This window comes from Quercus lobata, chromosome 10 (assembly GCF_001633185.2).
Source record: "Quercus lobata isolate SW786 chromosome 10, ValleyOak3.0 Primary Assembly, whole genome shotgun sequence".
NCBI classification, from domain to species: domain Eukaryota; kingdom Viridiplantae; phylum Streptophyta; class Magnoliopsida; order Fagales; family Fagaceae; genus Quercus; species Quercus lobata.
Window position 1 is genome coordinate 54246074 of NC_044913.1, and position 19597 is coordinate 54265670.

Below are 19597 nucleotides of genomic sequence, written 5' to 3' on the forward strand. Positions count from 1 at the left end.
TACTTGTAAAGTTGTGTATATATCTTGCTGTCTAATTGCTTCTCACAATATGCCCCATTCAGCATTTACTTCTCTATCCTTCTAAATATTTAAAAAACTTAGTTTATAACAAAAATTCAAAATTTAAAATTGTAAAAAAATTTATACATAACTGTATTGTTCATATTCATTTATGAGATAAGCAAGAAAGGCAAGTGATGTGAATAGTGATATTGGTAAAGAAAATGAACGTCTATACAATATCAAAATTCATTTGGGGGGAGCCACAATTAACATAAATTATATCTAAATAACAAAAAACTCAAGAAGAAAGAAATTTGTATCATTAAAACTTATATTTGCCTATGCTTTGGGGAATTCATTTTATATTTTATGTTTCTATGTATTTAGTTATTTAGATGTAAAGGAATTCGTATCATTGTCATTATATTTGCCTATGCTTTGAATCTTAAATTTTATATTTTATTTTTCTATGTATTTTATTTATTTAGATGTAAAAGAATACTATGTCATTGTATATTGTTTATTCTGCAATTTACAAGTTATCTAAATATTAAATAAAACACAGTTTTTGTTTACAATTTGCTGGCAGCCAAGTATTGTAATTAAATATATTATAAATTATAGATATGTGGTTAAAACGATTGAAAATTATTTATATCTCTATACAGAAAGTTTAGGAGGTTTTCTTTTAATATAAATTGTTTTTATCATACGTCATCTTTATTTAAGTGGTTATAGATGATGACAACTTTTATATTGTTAATAACAGGTCAGTGATGGATTTTCACTTTTTCTATGTGTACTACGACGGGGAGATGTATTATCATGAGTTGCATGGGTTGTCATACCAAGGCTCGAACCAAAAGCAAAAATACGTTAAGGTGAAACGTGGGATAGGGCGTACGAACTTGCAACGAAGAATATTGAAGGCGATGGGGTTAGACCACTCTAGGCATAAGATTTCCATCGTGTATCGAGCACCTCAACGGGTTGTAGACACACAGGTTTTCTACAATTCACTACAATTATTGGGTGGCACCGAAGTGAAGATGATGTGGGAAATGGTTGCACAAATGGTGGCTCGAGGATTCATTGCTTCAGATCTCTACGTCACTGTTGAGCCCGCCACAGTAGAGGCTGGAGAGGGTTCGGAACATACTGTTTTGGATGGAAGAGTAGATGAGCACATCGAGTCAATACCAGAAAGATCTTATCAAGGGTGTGTAGAGAACACAGGACATGGGTTTGGCAATGAACCGTGGCAGACATTTGCCCATGGGAACTCGATTGAGGAGGATGAAGGGCCCCAGCAAGTGCATGAAGGAGAGCATTTACCTGATGATGAGCTTCATAGGGGCACATCCGACAATAACCCTAATGATCACGGACTTGGTGATGATGCAACCCATATCGATGTTACTAGGGATGACTTCGAGGAGCTCCTAGATACCATGGGTGAACATGAGGATGTTGATCATATCGAAGATGTGGTTGTAGAAGAAAATAGAGAGACATGCCCCGGTCCCGATCCTACGCCGGAATGGTTCACCCAAAACACTTGGGATAATATGTTTGATCCATCACCGGTTATGCAAGCGGAAGACTTACCATGGACGCCTGGGGAGCAGCCAATTAAAGGGATGGTATTCGCAACTAAATTGGCGGTGCGACGTGCGTTGACTTGGTACGCAGTGCGAGATAATTTTAGCTTCAAAACTGAGCATTCAGACTCAGAGAGGCTTATGGTGAGTTGCGAGGATGATTCCTGTCCATGGTCAGTCCGTGCGATATGTTGCAAGGGAGACAATATCTGGAAGATAGCAAAATGCAAGGGCCCCCACACGTGCGACAAAATTCAGAATGCTCATGATGGTCGGATGATTGATTCAGTGTTCTTATCATATGTACTTGAGCGCTATATACGAGAAGACCCTGCGTATAAGATAAAGAACTTACGCCACGTTGCTTTGGCAGAGTTACAACACGAAATATCTCATTACAAGGTATTCTATTCTTTAACTTGCATTATATTTTCAATACAACATAGAGACATCAGTCTTTTGGGAAGTATAATCATGATATTTTTTTTCCCAAAACCCATGAATACTTTATATTATGAAAATTGAAATTGAAAAAAGAAAAGAAAAAAAGGAATGCGGAGCGAAGAAATAATATAGTTTTACAAGTCTTGATTTGTTTTCTTCAAGTTTCTTTATTTAACTTGTATTAATTTCTAACGTAATCATTATGGTTCACATACAAGGTATGGGATGCCAAACAAAAGGCCGTTGCATCTATATACGGGGATTTTAAGGAGTCTTATGCGGAGTTGCCGCGTTTCTTGGCAGGACTGAAGGACGCAAGTCCGGGTACAGAGTATAAGTTAATAGTGGACGATAATTATGAACAGGGAACCTGTACATTCAAGTCCGTATTTTGGGCATTTTGTCCATGTATTGTTGGGTTCAAGAAGTGTAGGCCTGTGATTAGCATTGATGCAACCCACCTCTATGGAAAATATAAAGGGAAATTGATGATTGCAATGGCGACAGATGCTAATAATAAAATTTATCCAGTAGCCTTCGCCGTTGTCGAGAGCGAGAGCACAGAGACTTGGGGTTGGTTCTTGGCTTGTATAAGAACGTATGTTACTGACCGGAGACACTTGTGTGTCATATCTGACAGACACCCTGGGATACAAGCTATTTTTAGAGACAATAATCGAAACTTTTCCCTGCGGCCTCCCATGACAGAACATCGTTACTGCCTTCGGCATCTATGTAGTAACGTCAACACTAGATGGAACAATGAAAATTTAAAGAATCTAGTATGGAGGGCAGCAAGTGCTACTCAGGAGCGAAAGTTCAATGCCACCTTCGAGTTAATTGAGAACGTCAACCGGGATGCGCACCAATATCTAAAGGATGTGCCCAAAGAGAAATGGGCTCTAAGTTTTGACAAGGGTTATCGTTATGGGGCAATGACGACAAATGTCTCTGAGTGCTTCAATGGTGTTCTAAAGGGTGCTCGTAGCTTGCCCATTACGGCAATGGTGAAATACACATGGTTCAAATTGAATTCTTACTTCGATGATCGTCGCAATAAGAGCATAGCACAGTCAAATTCGGGACAAAAATGGACTAAATATGCCTTGGATATCTTCATGAGAAATAAGGCGAAGGCAGAGCGTCACAGGGTGACAAGATTGAGTGCACAACAACAATCATATCAAGTAGATACACCGCATAATCCAGAGAGTGCTGGACATGGAGATCACACACATGGAGTTAATTTGTTGCAAAGAAGTTGCACATGTCAAAAATGGAAGTTGTACAAGATACCATGCTCACATGTCATTGCAGTTTGTATTAGGTATCGACATGATGCAGAGCAATACATTGACCCATGCTATAGCGTGGATGCACTGTTTCGGAGCTATGCTCCCGTTTTCCCTGCGTTGAAAGATAGATTATCATGGCCGGATCCTGAAGAAACTCGAAGGGTCCTCCCTAACCCCCAATTGATTCGAGAGAAAGGCCGCCCTGTCTCAACACGAATCAGGAATGAGATGGACGAGGGTGGGAGACAGCCGAGAACCACACCGTGGAAGGAGGGGGGGAGGAAGGTGCAATGCGGGTTGTGTGACCAAGAGGGGCATAACCGAAGAACATGTCCTAAGCGGAATGAGGTACCGACAAGTGGTGGTGTCGCAGACTAGGTATGCTAATTTTAAACCGTGGCATTCTTCTAAATGCAACTTGAAACAAATTCATGTGTTATGAACACCCCCTTAATGAGGTGAAGCCTGTGCCAAGGGTGGAAATTTCTGGTCAAGTGTGTGGTGTAACTTTCACCGTGGATGAAGAGTCGAAGAGGGAAGATGTCGGCATGCCAGGAGTTGGAAGTGCTGCCAACTGCTCATCTAACTACTAATATTGTTATAGTTTCCTTTTATGGCATGGCTATCATTATTAGTGGGCCTTGCCTTTGATCTCCTTTTTGTTATCAAACTACTCTCATCTTGAAAGGCTTGAAATGCTTTTATGGGTGCTTAGATTTATACCCTTTTTAGTACTACCAAAGACATGATTTTATGTTGCTGTACATGTTGCGTAATGTCAAACTAAGCCAGGATCTCAAGTTTGATACAAGCAATAATATGATTGCTCTCCAAGACTGATCAATGGTAGATTTCTATTTGATATTTTTGTCCATTTCTATCGCTTCTTGAATCAGGCTTTGATGATGATAATAATTTCGGTCACATTCTTGATGATAATCAGGGCAGCTAAAGCTTTTCAATGCTTTCCTATTGGTCTGATTCATGATTTACAACTTTAAAGTAAATCATCACATGACGGATAAATACTGAAAGACACAAAAAGAAAAACTGAAAGAAGATACGAAACCATTCTAATTAATTCTCGCCAATTCAAAAAAAAAAAGAGAATTACCCATGTACTGAGCTTGGTGGACTCGGGTACTAATCTGACAGTCATTTTTTATCTGTTCTGAAATTTGGGTAATTCCGGAGTAGGCAGATTCGTACCCGAGCTTCGTGAACTCGGGTACTAATCTGCCTAGTTATTTTCAGTTGTCCCAAAGTAAGTTCAGGAAAGAGGCAGGTTGGTACCCGAGCTTGATGAACTCGGGTACCAACCTGCCAATTTTCAAAATTGTCAACGTGGTACCCAGGCCAATTTTGAAAATTGGCAGGTTGGTACCCGAGCTTCTTGGACTCGGGTACCTTGTGAAGTACCCGAGTCTAGAAAACTCGGGTACCAACCTGCAAATGAACAAAAGACCGACTGGGTACAATGTTGACAATTTTGAAAATTGGCAGGTTGGTACCCGAGCTTGGTAGACTCGGGTACTTCACAAGGTACCCGAGTTCACCAAGCTCGGGTACCAACCTGTCAATTTTCAAAAATAGGGCTGGGTAACCAATGTTGACCATTTTGCAAAATTGTCAACATTGGTACCCAGTCCTATTTTTTTCAGAACTACTTTTGGGCTGCAGGTGCTAGCCAATACCAACATAGTGATATACTTCTAAGTGAAAACCCATAATATAAATCCCACATCTACAATAAAGTCCAATAATATAAATCCCACATCTACAATAAAGTCCAATTCAGACACATATATATAGTCATGAAATAATGAAAGAATATTGTTACATGTCATAAAAATTGATCTTTCTCTTCTTCACTAATACTTCTAAATCGTCTTCTTTTTAGTCACAAACTTAAAACAACATATAAATTACATTCCCATCAAGATATTTGGACCCACCAGCCATCTAGGAGACTCTGGAACGAAGAAGAATCCCATTAGTTGTACAAGACATGGAGTAGTACCTGAAAATGAAACCAATTTGATTTTAATTTTTTTAATAAAAAGCATTCAAATAACTTGACAAAAACGAACAAAGAGAACATTAGAAACAAGAACATAGGAAGAAGGAATGAAATAAATACCAATAAAAAAAATAAAAAAAATAAAAACATAAATAAAAAGGCATGCATGTTGATTTTAAACAGATACCCAAAACGAATGCAACCCAAATAGACAAAAACAAAAACAATTCTAATCCAATTTCTTTAGGCAAAACCCAATATAACCCAAATATCAAAAAATAAAAAATAAAAAATAAAAAACAAAAGAACCATCAGTCCATGCTGACAGTGGAGGCAACCCACAGATTTCAATCTCTACCTTACAGACTCAGACTCTCTCTCAGTTGTATAGGTCTATATCATCAGTCCATTTTTTCCCGTAGTTAAAAAATAGAGAGAATGACAAGGGATTAGGCAAAAATGGAACCAAATTATGATCAGTGAAACTTCAAAGTGGAAATATTAGAGAGAGAGAGCATTTACCTATAGTGTGTTAGTTGAAAATACCAAAAATGGAACCAAATCCCCTTTCTCTATGATCTATTTCTCTCTCCCTCTGTGAATATCTTCTCACCTTAGAAAGGAGAAACTTCAATTAAACTTACCTACACTAAGTTCCAAAATCACCAACACAACCTCACAAGTCACAGCACCCACACAATCAAACTAGTTAAGTTCTTCACAACACATTATTCACCAAAAACTAAAACCCAAATAAAAAACTTAGTGGGAACCACAAATTCAATGAATTCTAACCCATTCCCATTATCACTGACCCTCATGCAAGAAAAGAAAACAGTCTTATCCACCTACAGAAACAGATAGAGAACAGCCTCAGATCTTAAATCATAATCAAACGGCCCAAAGAAATTATTGACCTGGACCAGGTCAGTCAGGATGGAAGTCCTAGTTTTGAGTTCCGGAAGACTAAAAGAATAGTTGAATTATCAAATACTGCAAAGCACGGGAGGTTCTTCTGAAGTTGGATGTTTGTGAGGAGGAGATTGCGAAACTGACTAGGTGACACCGTATTGCTATGATACGCAAACTTTCAAGTGAGCAAGCTGCATCGGGGATACAGATTGATCCCACAACTATCAGCAAGTATGCGCGTGGCCAGCAGATGTCATTTCTTCAACTGCAACAGCAGACAAGGGAGAAGTGTCAGGAGATTTGGGAACGACAAGTTCAGAGTCTTTCTGCCTTAGATCGTGAAAATGAGAGTGACTCTGAAGGAAATAGTGATCTTGATTCATTTGCTGGGGATTTAGAGAATCTTCTTGATGCAGAGGAATGTGAGGAAGAAGTAGGTAACTATGAGTCAAAGCATGACAAAGCAGATGGTGTTAAGGGGCTCAAAATGAGAAGGCGCCCATCCATAGCTCAGGCAGAAGAGGAAAATGAAGATGAAGCCGTTGAAGCTGCCGAATTATGCAAGTATATTGATGGAAGATGATGAGGCTGAGAGGAGGAAGAAGAAAAAGACTAAAGTTGTGAGGGAGGAAACAGGGCTGGCTTTGGGCTTGCAACCAAGTTTTGGTTTTGAGAACACAAATCGGATCAAGCAAATTATCAGTACTGCCCAACCTGATGGGTCCTATTCTTCCAAAGAGATATTTAATAAAGACATGAAGGAGGTAGAAAATGTTATTGTGAAAAAAGGCAAGTATGGAAAGCTTTAGGTGAAAGCTTTAACGAAAAAGAATGATATCACAAGTGTTGGTCTAGTCAGTAAGAAAATCAAAATATCGGGAGATAAAGTCAAGGTTTTTAAGGACAAGAAATCTGCAAGAGAGAGTTTTGTTTGTGGGGCATGTGGTCAGCTTGGACATATGAGGACAAACAAGACAGGAAACATGAAAAATATGGATTTTAGGGTGAGATGGGCAGGGGATGCGCACCCTCAAAACCTTTTTCTTTTTCCCAAAGAATACACACCCCACAACCTTAATTATGGACTAACCTTTTTTTTGTTGTGAGGTGGACTTATTCTAGTAATGATCTCCTTTTCAATAATAGAATCCTAAACTGAATTTATACATTAAGAGAATCATGAAGCACATGCAGGAAACACAATTCTTGTGTCACCCCAAAGACAATTATGTGGTCCATCTTATCTTAATTTGGTCCGTACTAACAATGCCCCCCTTCTTTCTGTCTTTTTTTAGTGGAAATCGCCATTTTGTTAAATGATAGATTTGTAGTAGTATCTCTTTTCATTTACAATGAATGCTGGGGGTTTAATAATGTGGATTTGTTTGTCTATAACGTAAGTTTACATTATTAGTGCAATTTAAAGCTATAAAAGTCTTCTATCACTTCTGTAAAAAAAAAAAAAAAAAAACTATAAAAGTCCAAGATTTATACCTTCAGCCTTCAGTGCTTCCAATTTTTCATTCAAACACACTAAGTTCCAAATTCACCAACACAACCTCACAGCACCCACACAATCAAACTAGCTAAGTTCTTCACAACACATTATTCACCAAAAACTAAAACCCAGATAAAAAAATTAGAACTTCTTTCAAAAAAATCAACATGCTAAGTTCTTCACAACACATTATGCACCAAAATTCAAAAAAGTATGAAATTTCTTGAAAATTTAAAACAAAAACCAAGACATGGAATTGCAGCGCCAAAACCAGTTGGATTAGTGAAAATTAAGAGAAAAAGAACTCAAATTTTTCGGAGAGAGAGAGCTTACAAAGCGCCATTGAAGGGGAAATGATCATTGCAAAGTGACAAAGATATATGCAACTACATTTTCAGCCAATATGTTTTATTAGAGGGTGATCAATTGTGTATATCCATCAAAATAAATTTTATCAGTATAAAACAAATGAGAAACAGTCTCAATGAAGCTGCAAGCAAGTAAATAATTGCTTATTGCAAAGTAAGGGACAACATACTTGAAATCCACTGAGGAGAGTTTCCATCTGTGACAAGATTCTATCACATTCACGAATTTGATCATGAAGCGACACTAAATTATCACTTTCTTTTATGTAATCCTGCAACGTTGAAGAAGTTTTAATGCAATAAAAAACATTTAATCTTTATAAAATATATAATAAAAGAGTACTCAAAAAGGATTCTGAAGGTATCTCTGCGACACAAATCTTTACCAATGAATGAAAAAAAAAATCAAAAATCAAAATAAACCAAACACACATTTTCTATTTAAATTCTTACCAAATAAATCTTGTTTCTATAATCTAATATAGTGCCACAGAAGAGCAATACAACAAAAAGGATGAGCAATCTAACAAGTCAAAAAAGTCTTATTCTTAGTTGATGTGCATACACATGCTCTCAAGCACATCTTCCCCATACACATAAATTGAGACAACCTGCAACATCTGATGCTTCTCCAACTATTCACTTAGGAGATATGATCATGCACATGCCATGGCCAAAGCGACACTTAAGGTAACTAAAGTTGGAAACTAACAATTTTAGGGCAAGTTTGGGCCAGTTGTAAAACCCATAATGGCACACAAGCTAACAGTAACAAATTGAACTATTTTAAATTGGTCAAACTCAAAACCTAAGGAGAACAAATTAAAATGTCCAACACAATTAGAACAACCATTTTAAAGAATTGTAAATACCTAATTAATAATAATGACCAAAAAATAACCATAAACCAGAGCTCATCACGAAAGGGCGTTTAGTTCGCTATGATGTACCATTGATATGATGCATATTACGATGATGTGACATTAAAATTTTTGGTTTATTTTATTTTTTCTAACATTACTATAATTTAAAATTACAAAATATATCATATCATCTTAATCTCATCCCTTCCTAAACAATGTAATGTTGTATTCTTGTATTGAGATTACATTAATGTAATATTACAATAACGTAATATTATGCCGTAATTGAACATCACGGCGAACCAAAGGCCCCCAAAGTGTATGTCACTAAAGCTGTCCTCCTTCATGGCCCATTAGCTCCAAGTGCTACACCTAATTATTATAACCTTAAATGCAGGCTACCTAGACAAGCAAGCCTAACTAGATGAGGTAGGGCTTACTTTGCCAACTCTAAGAGAATGAGAATGTGTCTGGAGTACAAGGATAAAAATGATAACAGAGCCATGCAGTTAATTGACAAAGGGTGGGACAGAAAAAGATATATTTGGTCCAAAATCTAACCAGTCAAAGAAAGTTGGCACAAGGAAACAATGATAGTAGCATGAAACTTGGGCAATATGAAAGTACTAGAATATAGGGCAGATACGGTAATATAAACTTCCAGATCTGATACCAAAGCTTCTCAAAACTTCACACAAATAAATCACAATCCAATAACTGCATGGTCTATTTGTTAATCACCACTAGTTTTAACTTGGATAACTACACTAACAAAACATTCAGCAAAAAGTGTCTCATGAGACACTAAAACCAACTTTCCATAATTCATTATGAAAAAACAGTGATGGTGAGTCGACACCCAAATCACCAACTAAATGATCTCATGACAATAAGCTTTCCAAAAGGAAGCAATGCTCCACAAAGTTTTTGCACAATATGGCTAATGGGCTCTAGCTAACACGTCACCTCCTCCTCAATAAGAAAGGGCGGAGGGTAAGGTTTTGGGTTCCAAAACTCACTAATTGCATGTAAACTTACGAATCAAAGAAGAAGAAAAAGTTTTGCACAATATAATATGATGTAGAAGTGGAGAACCAAGCATTACAAAGAAGACTTCCTGACATAGAAGAGAAGCCTCTTTACACTATTTTTTTTTTTATATGGATAATTATAGGATTTCAGGCAACAAAGCAGCAAACACTTTTATGTTGTGAACTTCATAGAACTATGAGCTACGTGAGACAATTTTCCGGTTAAAATAAAGCAAAGCCTAGTAAGAAAGTTTACAAAAATAAATCATGTCTCTATGAATTATAAAACTATTGATTGGCAAAAAAGGATTTCGTTAAGTAAGCACAAACCTGAATCGAGTCCAATTCAACTTTCCGTAAATTGTTCTCAACCCCCTTTGTATACGCCCTTAATTTTGTACCTTCAAATAGTATGTTTGCAACTACCTACATTATTAAAGAGACGGGGGTCATAAATATATAAACCTCTAAAAATAAACATGAAAGCATTCTTCCGGTAAGCAACTGAAAACAATTTACATAATAAAACACGATTAAAATGTACAAGGAAAAAGCAAAAGAAATAAAATAAATAAAGAATTGCAGCTTAAAGGACCGTTGATAAAAAATATATATCTAAAGGAATGAATTTTCAAAGGAAATGATATGGAATTACTTACATCATCATTTTTGCATTCTTCCAGTTCTTGCTCTAGCCATCCAAAGATATATCATCACTGTCAAACATGAAAACCAAATGTATTTTCAAGATGCCATATTCAAACTGGAGGCTGATGAACCGGGTAATGTCATCATATAACAGGAATGAGAATATAATGTATTTGTAAATGAATCAAGACGCAGAAACATAAGGATGAATCCTACCTGCTGGCATCCTCCTCCACAGACAAGTCCCCAAACATGGACTTGCATTACATATCCCTCATTTTAAAGAAACAAAAATGTAAAGCAACCTTGTGTGCTTATTCCACTTCGTTAAGGCTGAAGTGGTTTTTCAATTTCTTTGGTAAAAGTAATGGCTACCCTACCTCACTATAGTGTATTCCAAACTATGGAATGCTTCAGTCCAAGTTAAAATTCCGTTTTAGGAAAAAGAAAATAAACAAGACAGAGAGAGAGAGAGAGAGAGCATCTTATTCTAATAAAGAATTATGGTAGTGTACCAGTGCAACATGGTCAACAATTAGGGTGGCACGCTTAAGGATGTTTTCGACGAGAACGAAAAGAGACTCAACATCAAACTTTTCGTCACCATGAACATGGGTTGCGTAAATGTGGTTCATGATGTCGAGGTTGGACATGGTTAACACGCTCAGCTCACTTTGTTGTACTGAACTCGGCACCAACTTGCTGCCCATAATGGATTACTAATTGGGTAACACAAGAAAAAAAAAATAAAAGAAAGGTTAGAAAATCACAAGGTTTGGGGTAGAAGAGTGAGGGTTTGCTTGAGTTCTTGTTGTGAAAAAAACTTGAGCTTTTTATAGCCATCCAGCACCGAATACTATAGGTCACAAGGAAAATCTAGACTATATTATTTTCTTAACGAAATAAGTCCCCAGAATCCATGTCAACGAGATATTAACATTAAGCCTAATGCACAGGTACGCTACCACAATTAATTTTTCTACTCGAAAAACTGAGTAGGATAGGTCCATTTTGAAAATTTTGACATTTTGGTCAAAGTCAAAGATCTCAAAATGCATGTTTGGTAATGCAAACATGCATTTTCTAACTGCACTTTTTCAGAGCACAGCTTTTTTTAACTTCAATTTTTTCCTAGGTGAAGCTTTCTCAAACAACCCTATTTTCAAAAGGCTGAAAAATAAGTTATGCAATACAAAAATATTACCTCTTCTGCTCAGCAGCTTGGAGCTTCGCTTCAAGGCGCTAACCAAGATCTTCCTCATTAGATGAGGACCGTGATGGGCTTCTGGGCTTTGCTCGAGCCTTGTTTGACAATTTCCCATCGCATTGCTGCACCCAAAACAACATGACAGAATAAAGCTCATGTAAGATTCACTATTCAGAGGGACTAAGAACAATTAAAAAAAACCAATGTAGGATTCATGACTACAAAAAACTATTTTAAAAAATGGGTACAAAACTAAATTTCTTATTGAAAAAGTAAGGGATAATTTAAATTCAATTCAACAAGTAATCATTTTTTTTTTTAAGGAAAGAATGTTAAAAAGCAAAATATTTTGAAAATGGAACAAAGAGACGCCCACCAGACGTGAAAAGGAAAGACCAGAAAGTGCAAAACAGAAAAAAACTCAAACAGAAGAAGCACCCAACTTTACCTAACAACCCCCCAAAAAAAAAAACCTTCAATACAAAGCTTTTAACTTTTAACCTCCCAAAAAAATTTTATTTATAAATAAATAACATAACCCATGATTCTTTGAGATTCAGGAAGCTTATATCCAAATCCTATTACCATGTTTGGTTACCAAGATAAAAAAAAAAATCAAAATTTTGATCTGGCTCCTGAGAAAATTACAGACTATACCAACTTTTATGAAACGATCACACCGTTTGGTGATCTCTGAAGATTTTCTGTAAATGAAATTCAGATTGATAAGTCTTCAAAATGTTTAATTAACTAATCAGCACGTTTAAAACAAGAATCTTTAACCACCTGAAGAATTAATTGGCTCAGTTAAGTTCCAAGTAATTTCACAAACCAAGAACCACACCAAAAAGAGAGAGAGAGAGAGAGAGAGAGACCTGGCGGCGAAGATCGGCGTGGCGGAGCTTCGCTTCGATATCTTCGACAGTACAGTTCTGCGGGGACTTAGACTCCGAGAGTCTCCGGCGAAGCCTGCGAGGCAATTTGGGTGGAGAAAGGGCGAAGAAGAAGAGGAGGACGAAAACGCCGTCGCACCATTGTCATCCAACGGAAAGTCCATTACCATCGCTCCTCCAACAACCACCGCTTTCCCTTCCCCTCTCCCTTAAAGGCGACGGCGACGGAGACCACGATTCCACTCCCCCGAGCATCATCGATACGCGAAACAGATCACAACGACGTCGTTTCAGTCTCTTAAGACAGTGAGAAAGCTGAGAGGTCGCCGTTGACGAAAGTCTTCTAACGTCGATGGTGTTAGGGTTTGGGGTTTGTATGTTTAGGTGTAAGTGAGAGTGAGAGTGTGTTCTGGGTAGGTGAGAGTGAGAAGTGAGAAGTGAGAGTGAGAAGTGAGAGATAATAGTGTGTTTTTAGGGCTGTGTACCTCACATGTCAGCAGGCCAGGGTGGACTTAAAAAACATGGTACTCGAGCTTACCAAGCTCGAGTACACGAAAAAGTGGTACTTTGCTATATAGTTCAGAAACAGTGTTTTTGGGCAAATTATTTCCAAAATTGATGGTAATGGGCCATTTTTGCCCGATAAAGACCCACGTATCCTTCATAAAATTTCTTTGACCACTTTTAGTGAAACCCCATTACACATATCAGCTTTGCTTGGCCACCTTGATTTCACTAAAACTCTTTTAACTCAAAATCCTCGCCTAGCTATCGAATTGGACTCCCACAAACGTTGTCCCCATCATTTGGCTTCCTTTGAGGGCCACGTCGAGATTGTTCAAGAACTATTAACTACATATGAAGATGCATGCTTGTTTCATGATCAAAATGGGAGAATTCCTCTCCACCATGCAACAATGAGAGGACAAGTTGATGTTGTGGAGAAGCTAATCGTTGCATGACCTGATTCAGTTTGGGTTGTACTTGACGGGAATGAGACTGTTTTGCACTTGTGTGATAAATACAACCAATTAAAGGCTTTGGACCTATTGGTGAAATCCTTGAGTGACGATGGGGATTTTCTCAATTTCAAAACCTTTGTTGATGGCAACACTATCTTGCATTTAGCTGTGACGCAAAAACAAATTGAGGTAGCTTTTTATTTATTTCTTGAATATACATGCAAAAATCATTTTACCGCCACTCATGAGCACCCATAGGTCCATAACTGAATTGCGTAAATTTGCATATTATGTATTTATTTGATTTTTTTTTTTTTTTGTATTTTACATATTTTTAGTATCTACAAAATTAATTATTTACTATTGGATAAGCCAGTGTGTGCCAATTGTGATTAACTATCTTTGTTTGAATTTGTCAAATGTTTTGAGTATGTAAAATATTTATAATCTACTTTGATGATTTTTCAGTGAAAAATATATCCAAGAGTTGCAAGGATTTCGACTTTAAATTAGCTATAGTTAATTAATTTATGGTCTAATTATAGTGATATTAGCTTCCAATAACTTTATATAGTTAATTAGAGAAGAAAATTTTTTATGAATTTATAATTCTATTAATATTAGTCTTATAATTGAGATTTGGTTTCTAATTTTTTTTTTTTTTTTTTTTTTAAGGAATTGACCTCCTAGTTTTTTCTTTGGTTTTGCAGGCGATACTCCTCTTATATTTGATTCCAAAGGATATATAACAACTGGAAGATAACATTGATATTAGTATTCATAAATTTTTAAAATTTATTGAAGTGGTAATTTCTTATTAAAATAATATCATTATCATACGTATTCACCATTGTAATTATTTTGATTTTGCCCCAATTCACAACAGGACCATCTCATCAATGAAAATCCTTTTGAATCACTACACCTATTGAAAAAATAAAACAAATTCGTACATTACAAACACGCTTTTTTTTCCTGAAGAAAGTAACAACTTGATCACGTGGCTTTAGAAGCTGAGTTCATTAAACAGAGAAAAAAACATACAAAGTTTTAAGTACAAAACATCCTTCTTTAAAATAATAATAATAAAATACAAAACATCCTTGGGTAAAAGTACACTTTCATATTTGGCATTTATCAAAACACACTTTTTAAAATATAATTCTTTTAAATTTTCTATTTTTTAGATACAACCTTAAATATAAATAATAATAATAATAAATTTTCAAAATGAATGGGCATTAAGAGGTTTATTAACAAACGATAGTACATTATAAAATCATCTTTAACAAGACAATCTTAGTTTTTCCAGAATATATGCACAAAAGTATCATTCTTTTTAATAAAATTATTGCTTCACAAATACACTCCGTAAATACAATATTCACACTTTCATATTGGATGTCTAGATTGTTTTAAAATATCCATACTTAATAAATTGTGACACATGATGTGTACCTAATGTATACAAAAGGAGTCTAAGACAATCAAAATCCTTTTTTATGTATTTGGTTAGAATTTTTGTAGGACCACAACTTTTCTATTCTTTTTTGTCACAATTTTTGCAACAACTTTTAGATGAGCAGCTATCAATTATTTTCACATGAACTCACTACTTTTTTCCATTACTCATAGTCATATTAGAGTTGTCACAAAAGTTGTCCACAAATTTTTCTACACAATTCACAATCTATCACTTTAAAATTATCAGAAAAATTGTGTTTATAAATTCTCTCCTAAGGAGATGAAGAGATGAGAAGGGACCCGCAATCCAAAAAGATAAGATACAAAAAATTGTATCAAGTTTAGAATCCTGCTATTTTTGGTGCAGGCAGGATTTTAAAACCCCACATTGACTTGCTTCCGATTAATAACCATTTTCTGCATTTGTTGTAGATATCACAATTTCTTTTTTGCTGATAGAGAAATTCTCTAAGTAGCATTGATCTTTACGTTATGGTTCTCAAAAACAAATATTTTCAAAATTATAACACTTTAAGCTTTAATTTGCAGACAATAAAATACTTACTTTTGGTGACTAAAGTGAAAAAAAGTAGATTCCTAGAACAATAAGGATTTTATAGCCTTAAAAATGTTGGAGAATTGTCCAAAAGATTTCAATAGCTTTACCATTCGTAACATGTTATTGGATGTCGGTGCTAGGGTTGAAAGAGTGAATAATCCAAGTGAATCAACAAAAACAACACAATCAAGGAAGAAATGGTGGAAGAATTTGTTGAAACACTTGAAATACCGAGGTAATTGGGTAGAAGGGAATCGTGGCTATATAATGGTAGTGGCTACTGTGATTACAACTATCACTTTCCAACAGGCAACTAGCCCCCCAGGCGGTGTTTGGCCACAAAGTGGAAATGTTACTCATTATATTGATCGTTTTGCATCTTCTAGTTATAACATCAAAGTTGATGTTGGAACATCAGTTGTGGGTTCTATCGACCCATTGTACTAATTCTATTTCATAATATTCAATGCTCTCTCTTTTATTGCATTAGTCATTGTCACCTTCTTACTAATTAGTGGATTCCCGGTCAAGAATAAGATTTGTATGGGCCTCTTGACAATAGCTCTATGTACCACTCTCGCATTCCTGGTAATTACCTATATAACTGCAGTCTCCATGGTGACCCCGATCTCACTATACGATTTGAAATGTAAGGAGCTCTCTAGTACACAAATATGGGTTCTGGATAGTTTGGTTGTGGTGATTTCTTTGGTTTTTTTTGCTTCACTTAATCCGTTTTCTTGTTTGGTTGGGAAGAAGGATAAAAAAAATCCATCCCAACCAAACAATAAAACGGATTAGGCCAACCAAAAAAACCAAAGAAATCACCACAACCAAACTACCTAGAACCCATATTTGTGTACTAGAGAGCTCCTTACATTTCAAATCGTATAGTGAGATCGAGCTCACAATGGAGACTGCAGTCATATAGGTAATTACCAGGAATGCAAAAGTGGTACATAGAGCTATTGTCAAGAGGCCCATACAAATCTTATTCTTGACCGGGAATCCACTAATTAGTAAGAAGGTGACAATGACTAATGCAATAAAAGAGATAACATTGAATATTATGAAATAAAAGTAATACAACGGGTCGATAGAACCCACAGCTGACATTCCAACATTAACTTTGATGTTATAACCAGAAGATGCAAAACGATCAATATAATGAGTAACATTTTCACTTTGTGGCCAAACACCACCTGGGGGGCTAGTTGCCTGTTGGAAAGTGATAGTTGTAATCACAATAGCCACTACCATTATATAGCCACGATTCCCTTCTACCCAATTACCTCGGTATTTCAAGTGTTTTAACAAATTCTTCCACCATTTCTTCCTTGATTGTGTTGTTTTTGCTGATTCACTTGGATTATTCACTCTTTCAACCCTAGCACCGGCATCCAATAACATGTTGCGAATGTTAAAGCTATTGAAATCCTTTGGACAATTCTCCAACATTTTTAAGGCTATAAAATCCTTAGTGTTCCAAGAATCTACTTTTTTTCACTTTAGTCACCAAAAGTAAGTGTTTTATTGTCTGCAAATTAAAGCTTAAAGTGTTATAATTTTCAAAATATTTGTTTTTGAGAACCATAACGTAAAGATCAATGCTACTTAGATAGAGAATTTCTCTATCAGCAAAAAAGAAATTGTGCTATATACAGCAAATGCAGAAATCGGTTATTAACCGGAAGCAAGTCTATGGGGTTTTAAAATCCTGCCTGCACCAAAAACAGCAGGAATCTAAACTTGATACAATTTTTTGTATATTATCTTTTTGGATTGCAAGTCCCTTCTCATCTCTTCATCTCCTTAGGAGAGAATTTATAAACACAATTTTTCTGATAATTTTAAAGTGACAGATTGTGAATTGTGTAGAAAATTTGTGGACACAACTTTTGTGACAACTCTAATATGACTATGAGTAATAGAAAAAAGTAGTTAGTTCATGCGAAAATAATTGATAGCCACTCATATAAAAGTTGTTGCAAAAATTGTGACAAAAAAGAAAAGAAAAGTTGTGGTCCCAAAAAAATTCTAACCAAACACATAAAAAAGGATTTTGATTGTCTTAGACTCCTTTTGTATACATTAGGTACACATCATGTGTCACAATTTATTAAGTATGGATATTTTAAAACAATCTAGACATCCAATATGAAAGTGTGAATATTGTATTTACGGAGTGTATTTGTGAAGCAATAATTTTATTAAAAAGAATGATACTTTTGTGAACTCAGCTTCCAAAGCCACGTGATCAAGTTGTTACTTTCTTCAGAAAAAGAAAAAAAAAAAAAAAAGCGTGTTTGTTATGTACTAATTTGTTTTATTTTTTCAATAGGTGTAGTGATTCAAAAGGATTTTCATTGATGAGATGGTCCTGTTGTGAATTGCGGCAAAATCAAAATAATTACAATGGGAATACATGTGATAATGATATTATTTTAATCAAAAAATACCACTTCAATAAATTTCAAAAATTTATGAATACTAATATCACTGTTATTTTCTGGTTGTTATATATCCTTTGGAATCAAATATAAGAGGAATATTGTCTGAAAAACCAAAGAAAAAACTAGGAGGTCAATTCCTTAAAAATAAAAAATAAAAAATTAGAAACCAAATCTCAATTATAAGACTAATATTAATAGAATTAAAAATTCATAAAAAATTTTTTTCTCTAATTAACTATATAAAGTTATTGGAAGCTAATATCACTATAATTAGACCATAAATTAATTAACTATAGCTAATTTAGAGTCGAAATCCTTGCAACTCTTGGATATATTTTTCATTGAAAAATCATCAAAGTAGATTATAAATATTTTCATAATTTTAATTAATATTTTACATACTCAAAACATTTGTCAAATTCAAACAAAGATAATTAATCACAATTAGCACACATTGGCTTATCCAATAGTAAATAATTAATTTTGTAGATACTAAAAATATTTAAAATACAAAAAAAAAAATCAAATAAATACATAATATGCAAATTTACGCGATTCAATTATGGGCCTATGGGTGCTCATGAGTGGGGGTAAAATGATTTTTGCATGTATATTCAAGAAATAAATAAAAAGCTACCTCAATTTGTTTTTGCATCACCTAAATGCAAGATAGTGTTGCCATCATCAGACGTTTTGAAATTGAGAAAATCCCCATCGTCACTCAAGGATTTCACCTATAGGTCCAAAGCCTTTAATTGGTTGTACTTAACACAGTGTAAAACAGTCTCATTCTCGTCAAGTACAACCCGAACTGAATCGGGTCGTACAACGATCAGCTTCTCCACAACTTCAACTCATCCTCTCATTGCTGCATAGTGGAGAGGAATTCTCCTATTTTTGATCATGAGACAAGCATGCATCTTCATATATAGTCAATGGTTCTTGAACAATCTTGACATGGCCCTCAAAGGAAGCCAAATGAAGGGGACATCGTTTGTGGGAGTCCAATTCGACAACTAGACGAGGATTTTGAGTTAAAAGAGTTCTAGTGAAATCAAGGTGGCCAAGCAAAGCTTATATGTGTAATGGGATTTCACTAAAAGTGGTCAAAGAAATCTTATGAAGGATGCATGGGTCTTTATTGATCAAACTTTTCAATGTGGTTGTACAACCAATTGCTGATACGTTGTAGAGATCAACAATATCATCTCCTCATTGAATCGTTATTTCCATTATTGTATCATCTCTACACCGACTTCCCGGTGTCTTGTGAAGTTCTATCATATCATCATCTTCTCGTTTGTAAATTGTTATTACACGAAGGAAGGAGAGAGGGGGAGACCCTGACAAGTGGAAAGGCCGAACCTCACACGTTC

At 35.5% G+C, this 19597-nt stretch overlaps 2 protein-coding genes across 2 annotated transcripts; both read right to left on the reverse strand.

The window, feature by feature from the left end:
• Positions 1-5136: 5136 nt before the first annotated feature.
• On the reverse strand, positions 5137-10702 carry LOC115964979 (vacuolar protein sorting-associated protein 52 A-like). Its single transcript, XM_031084195.1, has 6 exons — positions 10695-10702; positions 10515-10539; positions 10366-10461; positions 8312-8413; positions 8107-8159; positions 5137-5363 (listed from the first exon to the last, which is right to left on the reverse strand). Exons 1-6 carry the CDS (start codon positions 10700-10702, stop codon positions 5306-5308), a joined length of 342 nt encoding a protein of 113 aa, XP_030940055.1. The 3' UTR covers positions 5137-5305.
• Positions 10703-10961: 259 nt separating this feature from the next.
• Positions 10962-13026, reverse strand: LOC115963298. Its single transcript, XM_031082254.1, has 3 exons — positions 12766-13026; positions 11888-12012; positions 10962-11402 (listed from the first exon to the last, which is right to left on the reverse strand). The coding sequence occupies exons 1-3, from the start codon at positions 12951-12953 to the stop codon at positions 11353-11355; spliced, it is 363 nt and encodes a 120-aa protein (XP_030938114.1). The 5' UTR covers positions 12954-13026; the 3' UTR covers positions 10962-11352.
• Between the last annotated feature and the right edge of the window lie 6571 nt (positions 13027-19597).

Bases quoted from the DNA above. Each gene is read 5' to 3' on its own strand.
- LOC115964979 (XM_031084195.1), bottom strand. The intron at 10,462-10,514 runs GTTTATTTTTAG...TTAATAATGTAG, and splicing joins TACCGGAAGAATGCTTTCAT to GTAGTTGCAAACATACTATT. The intron at 8,414-10,365 runs GTTTGTGCTTAC...TCAACGTTGCAG, and splicing joins TTGAATTGGACTCGATTCAG to GATTACATAAAAGAAAGTGA.
- LOC115963298 (XM_031082254.1), bottom strand. From the start codon at position 12,953: ATGGTAATGGACTTTCCGTTGGATGACAATGGTGCGACGGCGTTTTCG. The intron at 12,013-12,765 runs GTCTCTCTCTCT...TTTTGGGTGCAG, and splicing joins ACGCCGATCTTCGCCGCCAG to CAATGCGATGGGAAATTGTC. The intron at 11,403-11,887 runs GTAATATTTTTG...TTACCCAATTAG, and splicing joins CAAGCTGCTGAGCAGAAGAG to TAATCCATTATGGGCAGCAA.